We start from the raw sequence: 21178 nt of genomic DNA, 5'->3' as shown, positions 1-21178 counted from the left end.
TTGAAATAATGGAAAAGGTTCATATAAACATATGTCCTAAAATGCTTCATTTACAAGTTAAAGCAAGTCAAATATTTTGCATGGATTTCAGCTACCCTGGTTTAATAAGGTGATACTAAAATTTTTAGGATGTTAATTATAGGGCAGAATTAGTGATTTTTTTATGGTTTTTGACCTGAAAAATTGAATAAAATAGGTCCCAGAACTATATTTGTGGTTTAGTGGTTTTTGAGAAATAATGGGTGAAAAAATTTTGTAAGATAAGTTGAATAAAACAAAGAAAAGTTAGAAAAAATTATGAATTAAATGAGTAGAAACTGCACAAGAGAAGTAGGGAGGCATACCACCATACTGAAAGTATTATTTACATCTCAGCGCTATAGGAACATCTTCAAGCTGCTGTGGCAATTCTTCTTGAAGAAAGTGCAAGTAGACCTCAGCATTTAAGTGGCCAGGCAATATGAACAACTGTCCTAATATCTGATTGTGAAGAAGACCACACCATACCTTCAAGCTCAATCGATGTTGAAAATTGCCTTCCACCCTTTCATGAGGATTTACTTTTGCCCATGCATGCTAACTGCATAAGTTGTTGACACCATCTTCAGTGAAATATTTCTCACTGGTAAACAAAAAATACTTGTAGATTTATCATTTTGTATTCCACCAGTTGCAGAACTCTGTCTCCAGGGACAGACAAGCGAAGCGGACCATCTCCTGGGTGTAGTTGTTAAACTGGCAGTTAATGATAAGGATAGAACTTGTTTTGTTTCCTCCAAACCATCCAATGCAAAACTTCAATCAGCTTAAAAAGACATCATATACTGACGTCTGAACTGCATCGATGAAAATTTCATCAGTAACAGCATTTTGTTGGGCAGATCGTTCGTAGTTGGTACGAATACTAGGTAGTAAAACCTGTTTCCCAAAGACTGCAAAAAATTGCACTAATTGTTTTGGGAACTGGAATCCTGCAATTCGGAAAAAGGTTCCAAAATTCACCCAAAATGAATATCATATCAGAGTACTCCTCTGTTGTAAATAAGTAAATGCCATTACTTCAATGGCAAACTGACTGCGTACAAACTAAAATTCACAAAAAAACTTTGCTAATGGCAGCATTGTTTACAATACGCGATATATTTAATGTACCTTACAGAAAGAATTAAACACGAATAGAGTATTGTGCTTTGTTTATCAGCTGTTGTTATTTTGTTGCCAAGTTTGAAATAATAATTTTTCAAATAATTTATTGCATTTCTGGCATTAATAAAAAATTTTTTATCTAAGTAATTTTTATTTTACAACTGTTGCAGAATTTCCTGTTTTTTCTTTAATTTTTTAACAGCAATTTTTTTAACAGTAAATTCTGTTTTTGCAAATTTATCACATCACCAAAAAAAAATCTGTTTTTTGTTTACATTAAATAAATACTTTTCTGACAAATGTAGTAATGTACTTATTTCCACATAACATTACATAAAATACATAAATTTGATTATTTCTAACTTTTATTTGTTTATTCAACTTATCTTCCACCATTTTGTTCAGAATTAAATTCTTTACAAGTTTTCTTTAAAATTTTTAGTGTTTATTACCAATTTAACAAAGTTGTATGTCAAACATAATAAACAGGGATTTTTACCCCAATTTATTGGTTTTCACCCCAGATTTCTCAAAATCTACTGCACATATGGTTCTGGGACCTATTTTATTCGACTTTTCGGGTCAAAAACCACAAAAAAAATACTAATTCTGTCCCTTAACGAATGTCCTAAAAATTTTAGTATGATTTCATTTCACCAGGGTAGCTGAAAACTGAGCAAAATCTTTCCTTGGTCATAACTTGCAAACACAGCATTTTAGGATATAGATTTATATGATTTTTTTTCTCCATTATTTTCACAAGTAAAATAGGTTATTAAAATTCCTGGAGAATTTCATAATGCACCTTTATATATATTATATTAGTTTAATCAACCTAAGTACAAAATTTATAAATAAAATAAAATAGGATGACACCTACCTTATTCCACTATTCATGCAAGAGTGCTTTCGCGAGTTACTCGTATCATCAGTTGCTCCACATAACTTTTTCAGATCATTGGTATCAGATTACAAATTAAAATTAAAATTAAAAATTATTTTATACAATACTTAAAATTTAAAATTATTAAAAGACCCTTTTCCAAATTAAAATCAAAACAGAAATAAAACAAAAAATTTTAAATTCAAAGTTTTTTTTTTAATTAAAAATTTAAATTAAAATTAAAAATTGCAAATATATAAATATTTTTAATTTTAATTAAAATTTTAAATTAAAAAAAAGTTGGAATTTAAAAATCTTTAGTTTTATTTCTGTTTTGATTTTAATTTGGAAAGGGATCTTTTAACAATTTTAAATCTAAAGTACAGTATAGGATGATTTTTAATTTCAATTTTAATATGTAATTTGATATGAATGATTTGACAAAAGAAAATTATATGCAGCAACTGATTGTGCGAGTAACTCACAAAAGCGCTCTTGCATAAGTATGGAATTAGGTAGGTGTCATCCTATTTTATTTTATTTATTAATTCTGTACTTAGGTTGAACAGATTTATATAGCATATACATGTTCACATATGCATACACAAACAAACAGAATTTACTCCCAAAATTGTAGAATTTCTCATTTCATGACAATTCATAACCCTTAAGTCTAATAAACTGATAAAGTGGAAAGATATGGCACAATTGTCATACCTTGCCCTGAATTATAATACATATAAAACACTATAACTGTCACAAAGTAATGAAGTACTTACCTTTTCCTTCACACTCATCAGCACATCCTATATATGGACAATTTACAACTCCATCATTAAAATGCTCCTTATAAATACAAGTACCAGAATTAATACCACTACCATTGGCATTACGATAACACATTTTGTAGCTGCCAAGGTCTCTTGCACATCCTAAATAAAAGAATAATAAACAAAGATATAAATTATTTCAATGAAGAATCAGCTGCAATCTGAACACACACTATTGACAGACAAGAGTCCTCACAATCTAATAAAATGTTATACTAATTTGAAAAAATATAATACTATGTGCAACAAAAATTCCTAAAATTAATGAATAGAAATATGGTAAGAGATTAATTTTCCTTTACAATTTTCTTCAAATTTATTTCTAGATAATATTATTACAACTAATGAATTAATTTTTAATTTCCTGAACAGATAATGAAATGTGACAATAATGAAAATTAAGTGGGTCAACTGAACTAAAAATGAAGTACAAAGGTAAAAATTCAGTTAAATTTTTTTCTATATATATATATTTATATATACTGTTTTTTTTTAATATAGTTATATTAACTATAAAGAATCCCCAAACATAACTGATTTAAAAGTAGCAAGAATAATATATAAAATAATAAATTAAGCAAAAAAAAATCTGAATGTTGAAATTAAGAATATGCCAAGGCATACAGTGAATAAAAATGGATATCAAGGTTTTATCTCTTACATGGGGTGTTCAGTGTTGATTTTGGACTAGAATCAAAGAGCAAAAAGAACAGTTTTAGTAGCAGGTACAGCCGTGCAGATTTTTTGGATTTGCTGCATGCATGGCGGCTCTTTCCTCAACTGCAAGATGGACCAGAGAATTTTATTTGACAAGATGGTGCGCTTCCTCACTGGAATAACTCCATACAGGACTGATTAAATGACATTTTTGGTCGACATGTATCCAAGACAGAGCTTTTTTGCGGTGGCCTCCATGGTCATCCAATCTGACACATGTGATTTTTTTACTTCAGGGTTTTATAAAGTATCCTATGTATGTGCCTCCCCTACCTACCGATAGTATTTTAAGCAAAGGACTGAAGTAGGTATCACTTCCAGTAGGCCAAACATGCTGCATGCTGGTTAAAGTACGAGACAAAATCTCCTGACCAGTTGGAAGTTTGTCAAGGTATTCACATTCAATACTTGTAACAAAAAACTGTAAGAATAACTCTTTCATTTTATTTGCAATTCATTACTGTTAAGTCAGAAGTAAGAAAATTAAATAGCTTTAAAATTCAATATTCTTTTTTTGCAAACTCTATACAAAATAAAAATATACTGAGTGTAAGAGTAACACAGAACAAACAAGGACTAATTGGAAATTAACTTCCAGTTCTAGGTATTACGCAAAGGAGTGGGGGGTAGTGATTCTATTTTTATACAGTTGAATAGCCCAGTTCAGTGTAGTTCTAGTAGTGTTATTGGAAATATCGATCACTTGTTTGTTCCTGTAAAACTCTCATTTGAAACGACTGTTGTCATAGAAAATTCCACCAACTGTGAAGTGCATGCTGTCATCCATTTCCTTCACACAAAAACTTGTCAGCTGCTGAAATTCATCATGAATTTTGTGCACTGTAAGGAAGGAATATCATGACTGTCAGTGGGTAAGAAATTGGTGCCATACATTTCAGGAAGATCGAACAAACATTCACGATAATGAAAGAAGTGGTCAATCCTCAATTGTCACAGATGAACTTTTTGCAAGTATCGATGTGAAAATTCAAGAAAATCGTCTATTCACAACAGCAGAATTATCTGAACGTCTTCCTCACATATCACGAACAGTGCTGTATGAAATCAAAACCAATAGGTTAGGCTTCCACAAATTTTGTGCTTGCTGGGCACTGTTTTTCTTCGTGGCAATGCTCGTCCAGATACTACAGTAAGCACTCAATGCCAGATCAACAGTTTCAAATGGGAGTTGTTTAACCATCCTCCATATAGCCCTGATTTGGCTCCCAGCGATTATCACTTTTTCCCAAAATGGAAGAAATAGTTAGCGACACAGTGTTTTGAAAATGACAAGGAGTTGAAAAACAGTGTTACTACCTGGCTTAATTCACAGGTAGCAGAGTTTTATGATGACGGTATTCAAAAACTTGTTTACAGATATGACAAGTGCTTTAATTTGGATGGTAATTATGTCGAAAAGTAGCTGTAAGATGTATATAATACATTGTTTTTTTATCAATTATTTTTTTTTTTTTTTTAATAACGAATCGGAAGCTACTTTCCAAATAGCCCTTGTAAGATAGATTTAATAATAATTGTATCAGAACAGTCTCCAAACACAATAACTAAATTAAAAAATATTGTAATGCAAAATAAACCTACTTTGTTCTTGGATTTTTAGTGCTTCAAATAAAGACAAAATCACATATAATTTTATAAAATTGTTGAACTAGATATAGAAATTTTTTAAATATGCAAGTTACTAGTCTAGAATTACTAAATATGCAAGTCTAAAAATTAAAAGACAATAATTTCAATAGTTTCCTCCTACATATAAGAAAAAGAGCATTTTCCAATAACACCAAAATATAGTTCAATTTCACCAAAATATCTATGTAATGTAGTTTGAAATCAATAATGAATATAACCAACTTTTATCATTAATTCAAAAATTTAGCAGGAGTTATTAGAATTGTTTAAGGATGTCTTCCCAACTAAGCAGTTAAGAGAGAAATGTGCTTTCTATGATGAATTTAAAGGGGTAAATATTGAGTTAAGTAAATATCAATATCATCATGGAGGTTTTAAAGACGAAGTGGGGAAAAGTAGATGTTATGAATAGATTCTTTATTATATGAAGCATATAGGGTTTGTATTTGTTAGCATTTGTTTGGGGTTGTTTTCATGCCAAAAGTTTCTATGAATGGAATCACAGTTATTCGCAACAGACTTTTAAATTTCAAATGAATATATTCTAAAGGGTGAAAGAAATAAAATATAAAATACTGGAAGCTGAGGAAAACAGAGAAGATGTCAAGTTTAACATTTAGAGTACCAAAGAATGAAGTTAATGAAGTAAATGGAAAATAGAAATATTTCCTTGATATACAAAATAATATTAATATATAAAAGAGTTATAAATAAAAGAGGTTTTATATAACATAGGTGGCTGAAAATTTGTTGAAAAAGAAGGCTTTCAGAAGGGAAGACAAATAGATTGATGGAATGAGTACATCTCTGTTTCTGCAGTTAAATAATAAAACAAGCTTGAAAGAAGGGAAAACAAAACAACAAAATCACTAAATAGAGAGGGATATGTAAAATATAGGACATAGAAGAGGAATAATTTTAAAAATTATAGAAGAGAAAAGAATGACTTGAGAAAGATTCTCTTAACTATATTAAAAAAAAAACAACAAAAACATGAAGACAAGAAAATATTCTATAAAATGATGAAAAATAAAACAAAGTAAGATGTGTCAATTACAGAAAAGTCCACAGATTTCAATTACAAAAGAGTATTTTGAAAATTTGTTAAATTCAAGTATAAATTAGAGTGAAGGAGAGTTAAGAGGTTTAGGAAGTGCGGGGGAGGGGAGAAATAGAGCATCTAATTTTAAATGAAGTGAAGACAGCAATAAGAAGGAAGAGAGGAGAGAATTCTCAAAGCTCACACAAGAAACAGTGAAAATGTTACTAATGAATAGCCCAGTTGATATACAGTGGTTATACGGACTATTCAGCTGTATATGGAGAAAAAGAACAACAGGCAATTGGTGATTGGATGATATAGTGCCTTAAAGAAAATAATAAAAACGAAATAAAAGGCAATGAATGAACTTTAAAGGAATAATATTGATTAAAATGTGCAGAAATTATTGAAATGATTATTCTAAACAGAATAGAGAGGACTGAACATTAAGAGTATAACAATATGGTTTTTTCCCAGGAAGACAGAGATACTGATTTTTCACTGCCAATCAGCTAGTTGGGAAGAGTTGGGATGAGATCACATTAACTGGCATTAAGAAAGCTAAAAACTCAGTAAAAAGTCTCTCAAACAATTAAGATAAAAGAAATAAACTTAATTTAAGTACAAAGTTTACAAAGTTATCAGGCAACAGGTAGACAAATGTTGAAGTGAAAGAATGATTTTTTGGTCAATACATTTCAAATCTTACAATAAAAATAATTTTGGTTGCTGAACATTTTTTATTGTTGTAATATTTTTACCAGGGGTTAATAATACCTGAAAGAACACAAAACTATAATTAACATTTTTTTAGAGATTCTTTTTTTCCAGCAGCCATTTTTGTTTGTGCAGATTCCTTTTTATCACAAATAACGTATTTTGTGGAAAACCGTGTAGCTCCCTTATTTATAAAGATATAATAATTTCAAAACAAGAATGTTCAACAGGAAATTCTCTAAAATGATTGTTTAAATTATTTTCTTACAAGTATTAAGGAAGTTAGTCAAAAAAATATACACATATATATAAAGTGAATTTACAATTAAAATTAAATTTTCAAGGCTAGTATTTTTCATGAAGGAAAAGAGTCTCACATTGATTATATTTTCCTGTAGAAGATATCTTATAACATGGCTTGGAACTTAAATTTCAGCCAGGAGACATACTTCCTTTTTTTCCTAGAGGCCTTCAAAGATGGCCGATTGGCTGTTTTCAACCATTTTCAGTACCTTATATCTAAAAAGGGACTGCGTGAAAAAATGTGAGAATTTTATGGGAAACACTTCTTCCAAACATAAACAAAATTTGATTACCGAAACTTACCTAGTTTAGGAGTTGCAGAGCACTAAATTTGGTCGAAAATACCAGAGTATTTTCACACTTTAAGAGTGCAGTAATGTAATATAATAATGTCAGTATGTTATGTGTTTTTTTACTAATAAAACAGATAAATTTCATTCCAATAGTATATGATACAAGTTTATTGTACAACAAACCATAAGACTGTTAATGTGTCAGAGCATAAAGAATATAAGCCATTAATATTGTTTAGCTAAAAGTGATGTTTGACAAATTATAATTTTAGTATTTCTTTGAAAAATTAAAAATTGATGAGATTCTACTGCACAACTTTTCTGGTATATTATATGTTCTTCCAGAAATGGTCGTTAATTCTAAGAGAGTTATTTTTCTCAAAACATTCTTTACGGAAACCTCAACAATGTCATTTTTTTTTATAACTGAAAGGATGATTTGGGACCTGATGAATGAAAAAAAATCAACCAGAACAACACTATTTTCATCAGTTTTCTCCTTCAGTCTTCCAATCCACCATTTAACATCACATATACAAGCAATGTTATCTTGGATTCCTAAAGAGTTTGTGTTAGTAAACAGAACAGATGTTTGATGGTCTTCAAATTTCTCTGATCTTGATGTAGGACATCTTATTCGGTTAACACTTAAAGGAATGAACTAACAGTAATTTCTTATAACTTTTACTTGTAAGCAAAATTCAAACCTCTGTTTAAGTTTGTCCTCTGTGGTCTGTATTTCTTCTGATGGAACAAATATATATTTTACACCTGCAATTTTGTCAATGCAAATTTTAAACATATTTATTACAGTCAAAATTTTGTCATTATATGACCTTTGCAGGCATGCCCTTGTCACCTCTTGCTAGGTCATGCCTCCAATTCCATTACAAGAGTTCTTGCCATGAGAAGAAGCAAAGAAATTCCACGGCCAATATTCCAAAATTGTTTATTGTTGGCATAAATTGATGAAATTCTTATTTTTATATTGGCTACTGGCACCATTGCTAAAATATATCAATTTCATAACATCAGGTAACACACTCTTAATCTCATTTATTAATGTCGTTGAAAAGTGTATACAGCAGCAGTATCATGAGAAATACCACACAAGCTCTTACAACAAACTTTACCTTCTTTTTTAAAGTAAACACAAATAAATGCAGAAAAGCCTGAGTTTGTCCAATGAAAGCTTTGAATTTCATCTTGAACAGTGAAGGTATAATTTTCAAAAAAAGTCTCCGATAATGAGACATCCACCATCACCAAGGTTTTGAGTTCCCTGAAATATTTGGACTGAACTTTAGAAATAAAGTGATTTGACTTTAAAGTCATGAGTTTGTCTGCCAGTGAAATCAATACTCATCACTTGGTTGGATTTGGGTAATGAGTTCAGCCCTATCAGTTTGCACCACTGTTTGAATGAAATTTCATCCAATTGTCAATTTCCTGAAATAAAATCTCCTATAGTTTCTGGCCCAGGACACTCTTCAGTCATTCACATACACTTTTCTTTTTCACAATCACATACAAGGAAATCAATCAAACCTCTGTAACTTGCATTAAGCTTAGCTCCATCAATCAATTTAGCATTCTGATGATATTTGGAGACACAGACACTGTGTATATCAGATGAACCTGGAAGAACACACCATTTTGGGCACAAAGAACAAAACATTGACTGGCCTATTTTATGGTCACAGTATTTTAGCTTACACAGACTAGAGCTCATTTAGGAAGATCAAGATTAATTGCTTTTGTTTACATACTTTAATGTTGTTTATGAGTGTTGAAACATATTCTTTCTTCCCTGGACACAATCGAATGTTTTAATCATCTTTGTAAAATAAAATTACATTCTTAACAACTTCTTCACTAACCTTGTTACAATGAATTTTTTAAAGATTATCTTGATCCTTCACTAACTGCTTTGTCATATTTACTAGATGATGAAATACACTAAATTCTTCAATAATCTTATTTCTTGACCATGAATTTGGCAAAAGGCTGATAATTTTGATTTTATTATCTTTACTAGCCAATTTACATTTTTCTTTGAGTTTTACAATCAGACTTTCATACTAATTTACCTGTATGCTACAACTAGGCTGATTTTTTTCTTCAAAGTCCTCGCCAAATGAGGTTTCCAATTTTCTTTTTACAGCAGCCGCAATTTTTTCAGTTTTTCTGTAGTGTAGAATGCCTTTGTTCTTTATTTAATTTCATTATTTTATAAATAGGAGAGTTTTAATGTTCCACTTACTGAGCTAACCTATTACAAAGATGTTTTTTCAACAAGTTCATATGCTTTAGAAATAAATTCATCTTCATTTCTTCGTTTGCCAGGATCGCTTACTGATTTGTTATTAAAGATTTTTGAAGCACCTGTTGGCAAAGGGCTTTAACAGGTATTAAATTTATATTAAAATATGTTGGCTTAGAAAGATGCTCAAGAAGTAGCAAGAAGTATACTATGCAAGCCATTTTTTCCAGGTTTTTTTGTGAGTTTTTAAGGGATCACAACACCTTCTTCAAAATATGTGATTGAAATTTCTAAATCTCTAAATTTATGATAATGACAAATATTTTTAATTTCAACAAAAATTCTTAATCTTAAATGATTAACTGCTGTACATAAATATATCCTAAAAGCCTAAACAAAATAACTACAGTAAAGAATTTTAAAAGAAAGAAACCTTAAATAAAATCAAAGCATTTCACTCAACCAACTCAACTGAACTGATCCCACTTATGTCACAGGTTTTGTGTGGTCAGATGGAGGAGGTTTATACCTCAACAAGTTCAAGCATGAATGTCCTGTTGCTACAGTGATTAGGCTTTATTCCAAGCTATAATAAAATTAGTTTTTTTTTTGGTCTATAATGACAATTTGTACTTTTTTAACTTTGTGGGCTTGAGTTGTAATGCCAGCACATTATACAAATTAAGTACTGGTAGTTAAATTGGAATATTTTATCATACATATTTTTACCCTTAAACGATCAGAACATGGTGTTTTATACTTATGTACTTAACTTTTTAGTCATGTAAAATTATTATTAAATCATGTTTAAGCTTATATAACCATAAATAGAGAGGATCAGGTGGTAAAGACATAAACAACCATTATCAGCCGCCTAAGAACTTAGTATATTTTCAACCAACTTTGGTGCTCTGAAACTCCTAAACTAGATAAGTCTCAATAATCAAATTTATGCAGCATGTTTAAGTTTGGAAGAAGTGTTTCCTATAAAATTTTCAAATTTTTTCACTCAGTCCCTTTTTAGATATAAGGCATTGAAAATGGTTGAAAACAGCCAATTGGCCATCTTTGAAGGCCTCTAGGGGAAAAAAGGACATACGACTCCTGGCTGAAACATAAATTCCAAGCATGTTACAAAATAACTTTGACAGGAAAAAATAATCAATGTGACTCTTTTCCTTCATGTAAAATACTGGCCTTGAAAATTGAATTTTAATGGTAAATTCATTTTATATTAATTTTTTTTTTTTTTACCAACTTCCTAAATACTTGTATGAAAATAATTTAAACAATCAATTTACGCAATTTCATGCTGAACATTCTGCTTTTTAAATTATCATATCTTTATAAATAAGGGAGTTACATGATTTTCCATAAAACACATTTGTGAAAAACTAGGAATTTGTGCAAACAAAAATGGTTGCCGAAAAAAAATAATCCCCCAAAAAAATTCTTGATGACAGTTTTACATTCATATAGATACAGAGATCTCCTAGTAACAGTTTTATAAAAACTAAAAATTTGAACAAAAATGGCTATATGATTTGATACGGTTTAACCCTTTTACAGATAAGGAATTAAAACAAAGAGGCATATCGTCACATATCTCATTTAATACAGAAATGGGAATTATATAGAGACTATAATATCATATATTATGGGAATATACATAAGCATAACAAATATTTAATATTTATGAAAAGCTTAGCATTTTATTGAAGTGCTTCAAAGCAAAACAGTAGTTTAATTTTTTTGGCAGATCAAAATCAATCACATGAAAACATCGTGTCATGTAATAAAATACCCATAAATTTTGCTTTATATGTAACAGAAGTACTATCTACTGTTATTATTACTGGTTATTCTATCAATATGATCAACAATGTTATGTTTACCTAAGAAGTGCACGTAACAGTTTTATCCTAATTTAGATGGTTACACCCATGATATATGGAATCCAACCACTGAATAATTTTTTAAACTGCTACCATAAAATTTTCAATTTCTTTTAACAGCTTCACTGCCAGTGTCTTGAACATGGGAATCAGTCAGAAGCCAACTTTCTTTTTTGTTGTTTATTTGTTTAAAAAGGATTCAAATGTTATTAAATAGGTACCATTTGCATATATAAGGTAATTAAAATAAAAAAATAAGAAATAAAAATATCACGCACCGGCACGAGACCGGCACTGCGAAAGGAATTCTCTCTATCAGTGCCGGGTCTCGCACCGGTGCGAGATCATGATTTTACAGACTTGAATTCACATAAATCGTTTATTATTTATATTTTTGTAATCATTTTCAGAACAATAATTATTTATTAATCAACAATCTTCCAAAATCATTTTAAATTTAAATGAAACTCGTAAAAAAGTAAAATTAGCTGACTTATTCTAATAAATTGTGTTCGATGTGGTATGTATCAAAGCACTCTGGACAAAGTCCAGGCTTTTCAACACAGGTTGCACATTGGTAGGACGTGTCTGTGCGTTTTTTGTTCTTGTGACACTGACGACACATTTTTCGCTGTATCCTGCATCTTGCATTTGTCTTGGTAATTTTACAAATGTAATGGCGTGACACGACTGATCTTGATGAGGCGCCTACTTCTGGTTCTGATTTTACTGACAGCAAAGCATTTATTATGTTTAAACGATAGTCGTATAAGGTCATCTTTCTTTGACTTGAGTATTGGTTATAGATTTTATAAGAGTTTATAAAAAGGAGTTGTAGCGTGTGAATCGCAATTTTCAAATACCATCTAAGGGTTTTCTTCTCGCAGGGGTAAAATGCAAGAAGTTGATCCTGCCTGTCAACTCCAGACATAAACTCGTATTTTCGCTACAGCTTGAGGTTTCTCTTTTGTCTGGCCACGTTTATTTACCACAGGTACCATTTTATTTTCATACTGGTTTGTTATGTACATTACGGGGTGTTTGTTTTGCCATTTACCTATGTGAACCCATTCTCGAAACAATGACACGTTTTCACCTTTTTTTTAGCTTATTTGCGGTCACTTCAATGGGATTATCCTTCAAAGTTTTAGGAAATGTACCTGTACAATAGGTGTAATTTTTCAGAAGTCGTTTAGCAAAGCCAAAACTGTAGTAAAAATTATCCATATAAAGTTCATGGCCGCTTCCCAACTTTACTTCCATCAGATGCATCACTACTTTTTCCGCATGACCTTTTCCAGATGCATCAATATCTCTGCCACCAGTATATACACGAAACCTCAATATTAGTCCATCAGGTTGGGTGAGCATGTATAACTTCACACCGTATTTGTGGCGTTTATTTTTGATATATTGTTTAAATGCAAGACGCCCCCTCCAAAGCACCATGCTCTCATCTAATGATAATTCTTTACATGGGTAATAACAATCTTCCATCTTTTTATTAAAGTAATCAATTATGTTTCGGATTTTGTAAAGCGGATCTTCGCTTTCTGAATCCGAAGTGAAGTGCAAGCATCGCAGTATTAATAGAAACCTATTTCGAGACATTTACTGCCTAAAGATTGGAATGTTAAAAAGTCTATCAGTTTTCCAATAATCTTGCAGCCTGTTGAGGTTAATAGTACCCATATGAAGCAGTAAACCAAGAAAAATTTTCAATTCTGGGATACTTAGCTCTTTCCAGTCTTTTATTCTGCCCTTTACAGATTCATTTACTGATTTTAATCTTTCAGCTTGAGCATTTGTTTCCATACAAATCATAGAAAGTAATTCTTGGTCGAAAAAGAAATCTAAATGATTAATTGGTTCATGGCCGTTGACCACACCGGAAAAAGCGTTGATTTAGTTAAAATGCAAGTTTTTCATGTCACCTGTACTCGTCCAGTTCGATGTAGATCCGCTAGTAGATGGTTCATCTCGTGTGAAGGAGTAGGCCGTAACTCGATATTTACTAGTGGGAATTGCTCGAACGTCAAGCCCTGATTACGATCTTCGTCTGACGAATACTCCTCAGAATCACTACCTGGCTGATAGTCATCTTCTTCGTCACAATTTCCAAATAATTCCTCTTCAATATCACTATCTTGTATGTCATCCGGTTCGACCAACCTTTGTTTTTGGCACATGGCGGACCCTTTCTCGTACTCATATTGCAGGCGCAATAAAAAAATTATAAAAGATAACTAAAAACCAATAGTTCGCCAACTAAGTTAGAACGTTCAAGCGCAGTGCAGACACGTTAGCATGTTACTTCACGAGATGCTGGCGCCGTACTGGCTCATAAAAGTTGGTCGGTAGGCATCTCACTCCGGCGCGAGACCGGCCCCTCACCGTACACCCCGCGTCTCGTGCCGGCACGAGACCGGCAGCTAAGTTGTTAAAAGACTGCCTGATAAAGATTCAGTTATGTCATCTGCAAAGAGGATAACAATGGATAGTTCAAGATTTTTGAGGGCACTCATTAATAAAGAACAGGAAAAGCAAGATATCAAGTTCACTTCCCTGCAGTAGTTACATTCCATGTCTTGAAATGAGAACCTACATTTTACATAGGTATTCTTAACATACAATGAAATTTCAACTACATAATATTTTCATATTCAGCTTTGCCAACTAATTAATTCAAATAACTTAATAAGAAATTTAGATAATTACTAATAATGGTATACATACGTTGATAAGCAGTAAAAGCAATAACCAAATCAAGTGACTCATTTGGTAACAAACTCTTAGGCGATATAAATATTTTAACAGCAATCTCGCCACCTTCATCCTCAAAAGCATTAGGATTATATGGATACGCTTTATTGGTTTCTTCAAATTTAGATGGCAACATTACTTCACCACAATACTGACGTCCAAATTTGCATTTAATAAAGTTTATTCCAGTCAATTCCTCAACAGAATTTGATTTAAAATGACAAAACTGTAAAAAAAAAAAAAAATAGTAATTATAAACAATACAAATTCAATAAAAATATAATTGGATCACAAAGCTCACAGAAAAGCGTACTTTTTATACCAATTTTCTACAGCTTCACTGCACATAGACAATTAGCAGAGTTTTTACTACTGAATGCTTTTTTTGATACTAAACTATTAAAGGATGCCAGAGCACAAAATTTAATTATCTCATTTTTCTTATTTTTTAAAATACAAATCATGCCCAGTTTTCCTTAACTTAGATTTTCATAAAAGAACTAATCTATAACACAGCTAAGTTCTTAAAGCACAACACAGTAAAGTACAAGAAAATTGTATCAAATTAAATATAAAACGTGTCATATGTATGAACCATGTGATATACAAGGGCGAATCAAATATAAATGAAAATTTATTTTTATAAATTTATTGATGAATAATATACATAATTCATACCTTCATCATTTCTCTACATAATCTCCTGCATGATCTACATACTTTTGCCAATGATTTGGAAGCTTGAATATTCTTTGTTCATAAAAAATTTGAGGACGAGTCATCAACCAATTGCACATGTACTCCTCGATGACATCTTCATTGTTTTCAAATTGTTCTCCTCTAAGTGATTCTTTCAAGGGTGCAAAAAAAAAAATAATCACAGGGGAACAAATCTGGACTGTAGGGAGAGTTGTCAACAGTTTCCCAGTGCATTTTTTCCAATTTATCCCATATCGAAATCAAGGGGGTGCGGCCTGGCATTGTCATAGAGAAGGATGACATCTCTGATAAGCATACCCCATCTTTGGTTCCAGTAGGTGGCTTTTGTTGACTGTAGCAGCTGCCAATAGTATTCCAAATTCACCATTCGTTGATTGTGTAGAAAAATAGTAAGTAAAACTGCCCTTGAGTCAAAACAATCATTGCAAGAATTATTCTGGCTGACAGATAGGTTTTGGCCTTCACTGGGTGGCCCTCATCCTTTCTTTGCCATTCCTTACTCGCCATTTTTAACTCCGGGGTGTAGTGATGGATTCACGTTGTGACAATGCACCAAATCTGACCTGTTTTTGATTTTCGGTCAACAACTTCAAAACCCATTGAGCACTAATTTTTCAAAAGCCAGATGTTCAGTGATAATGGATTAAGCACTTCCATAGCTGACACCCACTTCTGAAATAATTTGTTCAACAGTGAACCAGCGATCACCTTTAATAAACTCTTGAGACTTGACATTGGTCATCGATCACAACTTTCATTTTCTACACTCTCACCCACCCTTAAATTATCTGGCCCATGCATACACTCGATTCTGGGACAGTGTAGCATCCTCAAACTGTACCTTTAAACTAGTTAATTTCCATAGGTTTAACGTCTTCATTAGTTATTATCTTTATGATTATACATTGTGCAACAGACGACAAAACCTCTTGCTCACTCATAATTGTACTGATGACAAAACAGAGCGGAGGAGCTAGGAGCTAACCAAGCTGATTCACCCTCTCTAACACAACAAAAATTAATTGCCACTTTGCCATCCAACTTGGAACTGCTTGCTGCATAAATAGCAAAATTACCATTTAAATTTGATTCACCCTTGAGTGTAACCCCTATAACAGAGATCAAGTTTAAAACTGACAATATCCTTCTATGAAATTAATTTGTTACAAATCAAACAATTAATCCTTTTAATGTGGAAAATCTGAAATAGTACAATAACTCCACATGCAACTACTTCCCCCTCACCTGTTTCTTATTTGAGCCTTATGTTGATCCTACTAGTGTACTTAACCATCATTCATAGAAATATTATTTTAATCACAGTTTTGAAAAAGTGTTTCTAGACACTTTGAAAGAACATTTCAAAGCTGTATTAACTTTTATAGCTACAAATTGTGCACTAAAATACTGATTTTTAATTCACATTTTTCATCAAATGTATATTGCAAATCATTTGAAATCATTTTTATAACATTTGAAACTACAATTTTTTTTTTTTACACAACCACTTTTGGAAATTTTAAGTAACCGATTCCGAAATGTATAAAACACAATTCAATATTTCCTAAATATTATGTTTTTGAGTGTATCTGAGCCTTTAGTACTAATGCACCACATATCAAAAAATTGGGAAAACTTTTTAAACCTCATGAAATGAATGATAGAAAATATTATAAATCATTAAATAAGATAAATTGTATTACTGTACAAAATATTTGTTTTTTTCACTTAAAACCTTTTCAACTGGAAGAGAAAAAGGACTAAAATGCTATTAATAAATTAAACATAATTATAAAATAAAAGTAAAATAATATATAAGTAGGCTCAATAAAAAAATAAGTTGTGATGTACTGAAGAAATATATAACAAGAAATAAATTTTACAGCCTTCTGCACTTTTCAACTCATTAATTTATTTGCTTCATAAGCAATATTAACTTTATTGTAATAATAACAAGATGAATAATAACAATTCATTGCTTTTCCTATTTAAATACATCAATAATATAGTGACTCATGTACCAATCATTTTGCAAAAAAAAATGACATTACTCTCAACTGTAGGCAACTAATTATTTGATAAAAGGTCTTCATTCTGGTAAATATTTTATTACTCACAAAATGAATCATTTGGTAGGAAAAGTGTGAAAGCTATTTTTTTAGCATAATCTTAGCTAGAATTTATTTCTTTAGTTTTGTAAAGTAGAACTGACTATTTATATTTAATCCACTATCTTATCAAAAAATAGTTTTTTTTCTTCTTTTACAATTGAAAAGAAAGGCTTTTTAAAGATATATTACAGAATAAAATTACAAGAGCAGAATGAAATTAGAAAGATATATTAAAGAATGAAATAGAAGATATGAAAAGCCAAAATTACAAAATAAAAAAAAATATTTTATATGAAAATTATTTTAATATTATTTGCATTAGTTCTTGTTTCTCTGATGGTTTACTAAAATACATCTAAACCATGCATATTACCAAAAGACTGTTCAGTGTTGACTTTCCTACTAAGGAGAGGATTGTACGCAATTAAAACGATTAACATAACTGATTTCTACTCATGTGATATCACTGTACTGATCTAATTTCACTTTACGTTTTACATTTTCTTTTACAAAGCAATAAATAATTTTTAACAGAAAGTCATGCACAATAACCCAAAATAAAAAACCTGAAAAAATTCTTTAAAAAGTTACATACAATGCTATTTTTATTCAGTGAATTTTTGTTACACCCCAAAATTTTGTTATTTTTCACCATACACATGTAATAATACATTATTTGCAGATTAAATGATTTTGTTTCAGTTAAATTTAGTTAACAATAAGGTTAGATTTGGATAAGATTAAGTGAGCAGAGTCTTGAATTGTGACTTCATCAAATAAATGAGTTAAGTTTCTGTAAAATTTATATATTGCTTATAAATCAACCTAACCTTAACCTGACTAAACCTAGCTAATCTCAATTAAACCAATTTATTTACTCCATAAATAATGTATAATGCACATTTACCAAAACACCTTCTATTAAACGGTCATTACAAAACAGGAGGAAGGTAGTAATGAAAATGAAAAGTTAATTTTTTATAATTATCTTCTCCAAGCCATACTATCTCCTGAAAGTAGATCCAAAAATAAAAGACATTATATAAAGTACATATTATTAATTACACTATGACAAATGCTACTCAAATCTAAAAATCATTAAATATATATTATTAGTTCTACAATAGTTTATCTTTAAACCAGTTCTATAACACCAGGTGAAACTATAGGGTTTTTCCATAACTTTGAAGGTATACTTTGTACTTTATTACATTAAAAATATCAAAAAGGTAGTAATCTGTGCACTGAACAATTATGTACATGAAAATAAACTCTTAGCATATTTAAAAATAGTAATTACACTAACAGATAAAACCAGTTATGATTAATATAAAAAATAATAAAATTAATACCTGCAAATAATCTATGCAACTATTACTACTAGCATTTTTTCTTAATTTCATTTTCTGTATAACAGCAAAAATTCCTTGATTAAATGAAGCTTTTACAACGAATGAACATTGAAACTGATATTCACCACTAAATTCAGAAAAATACCTTTTCTGTCCAATAATTAGAACAGATCTATCATCTTTGCCAACAGTTAGTGTCTTAGAGACTCTGTTCAGCCCACATACTTTATCTTCATCCAATGTATCTAAAGTAAAAAAATACAATAAAATAAATTAAAATAGTTTATAAAAGATGGAAAAACAATACATAGTTTCATCAGTAAGAAAAAAAACCTTCTGATAAAAAATCCCCCCAATTAAATAGTGTCATAAAATTTTGTATAATAACAGAATAGAATGCTACATAATTTTGAACCCTAGTTAAATACAGTAAAGTGAACATGGTGGTGATTTTTAACTGAATTTTACTACCCGTGTGTAAATAGTCAGTCATAACATTATTAATAATACTGTTTCAGGGAATATTTAGCTTGAAAGTTCACAAAATCACCTGCCAACCTTTAATTGAGCTTAATAGCCATTTTCAACAAACTGTACATTAAAGTTGGTCATATTTCCATGAAAATCATTAGCAAGATATAGTCACTTTAAAGTAGTTGTCCTTCACCATTCACATTTAAAACACAAGTTACTGATTTCACTATTCTACTAATGCATAAATATATATAAAAGTGATGATGTAATCCTGTTGGCTAATATAACATTGAAGAAAGGTTTTTCTACTGTGTACATTAAAGTGGATCACATAGTAAACAAAAACTACCATATGCAGCTCATGCATGGGACAGAATGTGTTAAGCAAAATTTTTGGATTGAATGAAAATAGATTTTAATACAGAAACCTATTATTATAGGCATACTACAACAAATTATCATATAGAAACACTTTGTTAAGTGCTGTTGCATATAAAAAAAAAGAAAAACTTTACGAATGACTGTGGCTCAAACTTTGCATACCATCCTCAACTTTCTCAGGCAGTGTTGAACACAAAATGACATGTTCCATTTTTAACTTATACAAAAACTTTCACATTTTTTTATCTGCACATATATAGATATCTTCTTTAAAGTAAGGAGTTTGCAGTCTCGGTTGAAATAGTAACGTCCTTTCATTTCATTCAAACAGTAGAACATAGCTAAATTATGCCAAACTAGTTTAACACCACTGGCCATTAACTAAAGCAAAATTTTAAAATAACTTCACCACATATAAATATAATGAAACAATATGAAAAATGTTAAACGTCGCAATGTAAATCAGTTTTTTTTAATTTTCCTATGAAATTCTACAAATCCATCACTAACTACTTCAACTGAACTACAAAAAGTCGTAAGGTTATGATAAATTAGAAAAATATCGATCACATCCATGCATAGACTTATATTAATATAATTATACAGTTCAGTAATGAAATTCATTAAAACTGTATCACTTGTGTAGTTTTCCTTCACCTGTACGCACACTAACCTCGCAATCTCAAAATATGGTGTAAAAATAATTTTAAACAACATTATAATACATATAAAGACAAAACAATTTTTAAATGGTTTGATTACTTACTATTAATGTAAGGAACAGCTAATACAATGAAATAATCCAAATAAATAACTGTAAACAATAATTTCCTCATAACATAACCACTACACAAACCCATTTTCACAACATTTTATGAGGTGTAACAACTTGACGAAGCTAGTGCATATAAAATTCATTCCTAGAAATGACTCATTCAAACACGTAAAAGTTTACAGTTTCTCCTGCACAAAACTCATTAACTTGCAATTTAGAAAAAATTAAAATGTAATAATAATAAGATAAAAACATATAAAACAGTCAGCATTCAGTAATTAATTATAGAGCTGTTGAGAGCCTGGTAAAGTTTCTTTGAAAGTTGCATGCACGACAAAACGGTTTAACAATCGGATTCGATCTATGGGAGTAACAAGTGTTCTACAAAAATAAATCTGGCATGACGAACACTTCTGACCTTCGGTAAATCGAAAAGTTAAAAAAATATTGATCACAACTAAGGTACAAAGCTACAAATGACCACTAGTAATAATTTTATTAAAAAACAAAACTGATAATAAGTCATCCTAATTTTTAGTGACGACTATTAAACCGTACATCTCAATGCGTCCGTAGAAAAACCAAATGGACAAAATGTATTATTTTTTTAAATACAAGAAATGTAGGAACTCATTCTGCTACGTTTTAGATTGATATGAAATGTATGAAGATATTTACAGCGCACACGATGAAAATAAAAGCTTGCTTTAAGGAGGTAGACAGTCGCTGTTAAAGGCATTATGTTACTCTTTTTCTCGTAGCATTAGGCTCATTCAGAAACCGAGTATTCTGCAATACTGAGTGTTTAGCAATATTTTCATAAACAGCAAAAATTCTTTATACAATTAAAATTTATTATTTTA

At 30.5% G+C, this 21178-nt stretch overlaps 1 protein-coding gene across 1 annotated transcript in view; it reads right to left on the bottom strand.

Moving 5' to 3' along the window:
• LOC142323786 (uncharacterized) overlaps positions 1–20683 on the bottom strand; it is a 36104-nt gene extending 15421 nt beyond the window's left edge. Inside the window, exons 1-4 of the mRNA XM_075363993.1 lie at positions 20307–20683; positions 18686–18930; positions 14476–14728; positions 2809–2961 (exon numbers count right to left, since the gene is read on the bottom strand). Of these exons, the coding sequence (XP_075220108.1) occupies positions 2809–2961; positions 14476–14728; positions 18686–18930; positions 20307–20400 (745 nt within the window). The 5' untranslated portion in view covers positions 20401–20683. The remainder of the gene's footprint in view (positions 1–2808; positions 2962–14475; positions 14729–18685; positions 18931–20306) is intronic.
• Positions 20684–21178: the final 495 nt, after the last annotated feature.

Source organism: Lycorma delicatula, chromosome 4 (assembly GCF_047948215.1).
Source record: "Lycorma delicatula isolate Av1 chromosome 4, ASM4794821v1, whole genome shotgun sequence".
Taxonomy (NCBI): Eukaryota; Metazoa; Arthropoda; class Insecta; order Hemiptera; family Fulgoridae; genus Lycorma; species Lycorma delicatula.
This window is presented reverse-complemented; position numbering and strand designations above follow the sequence as displayed.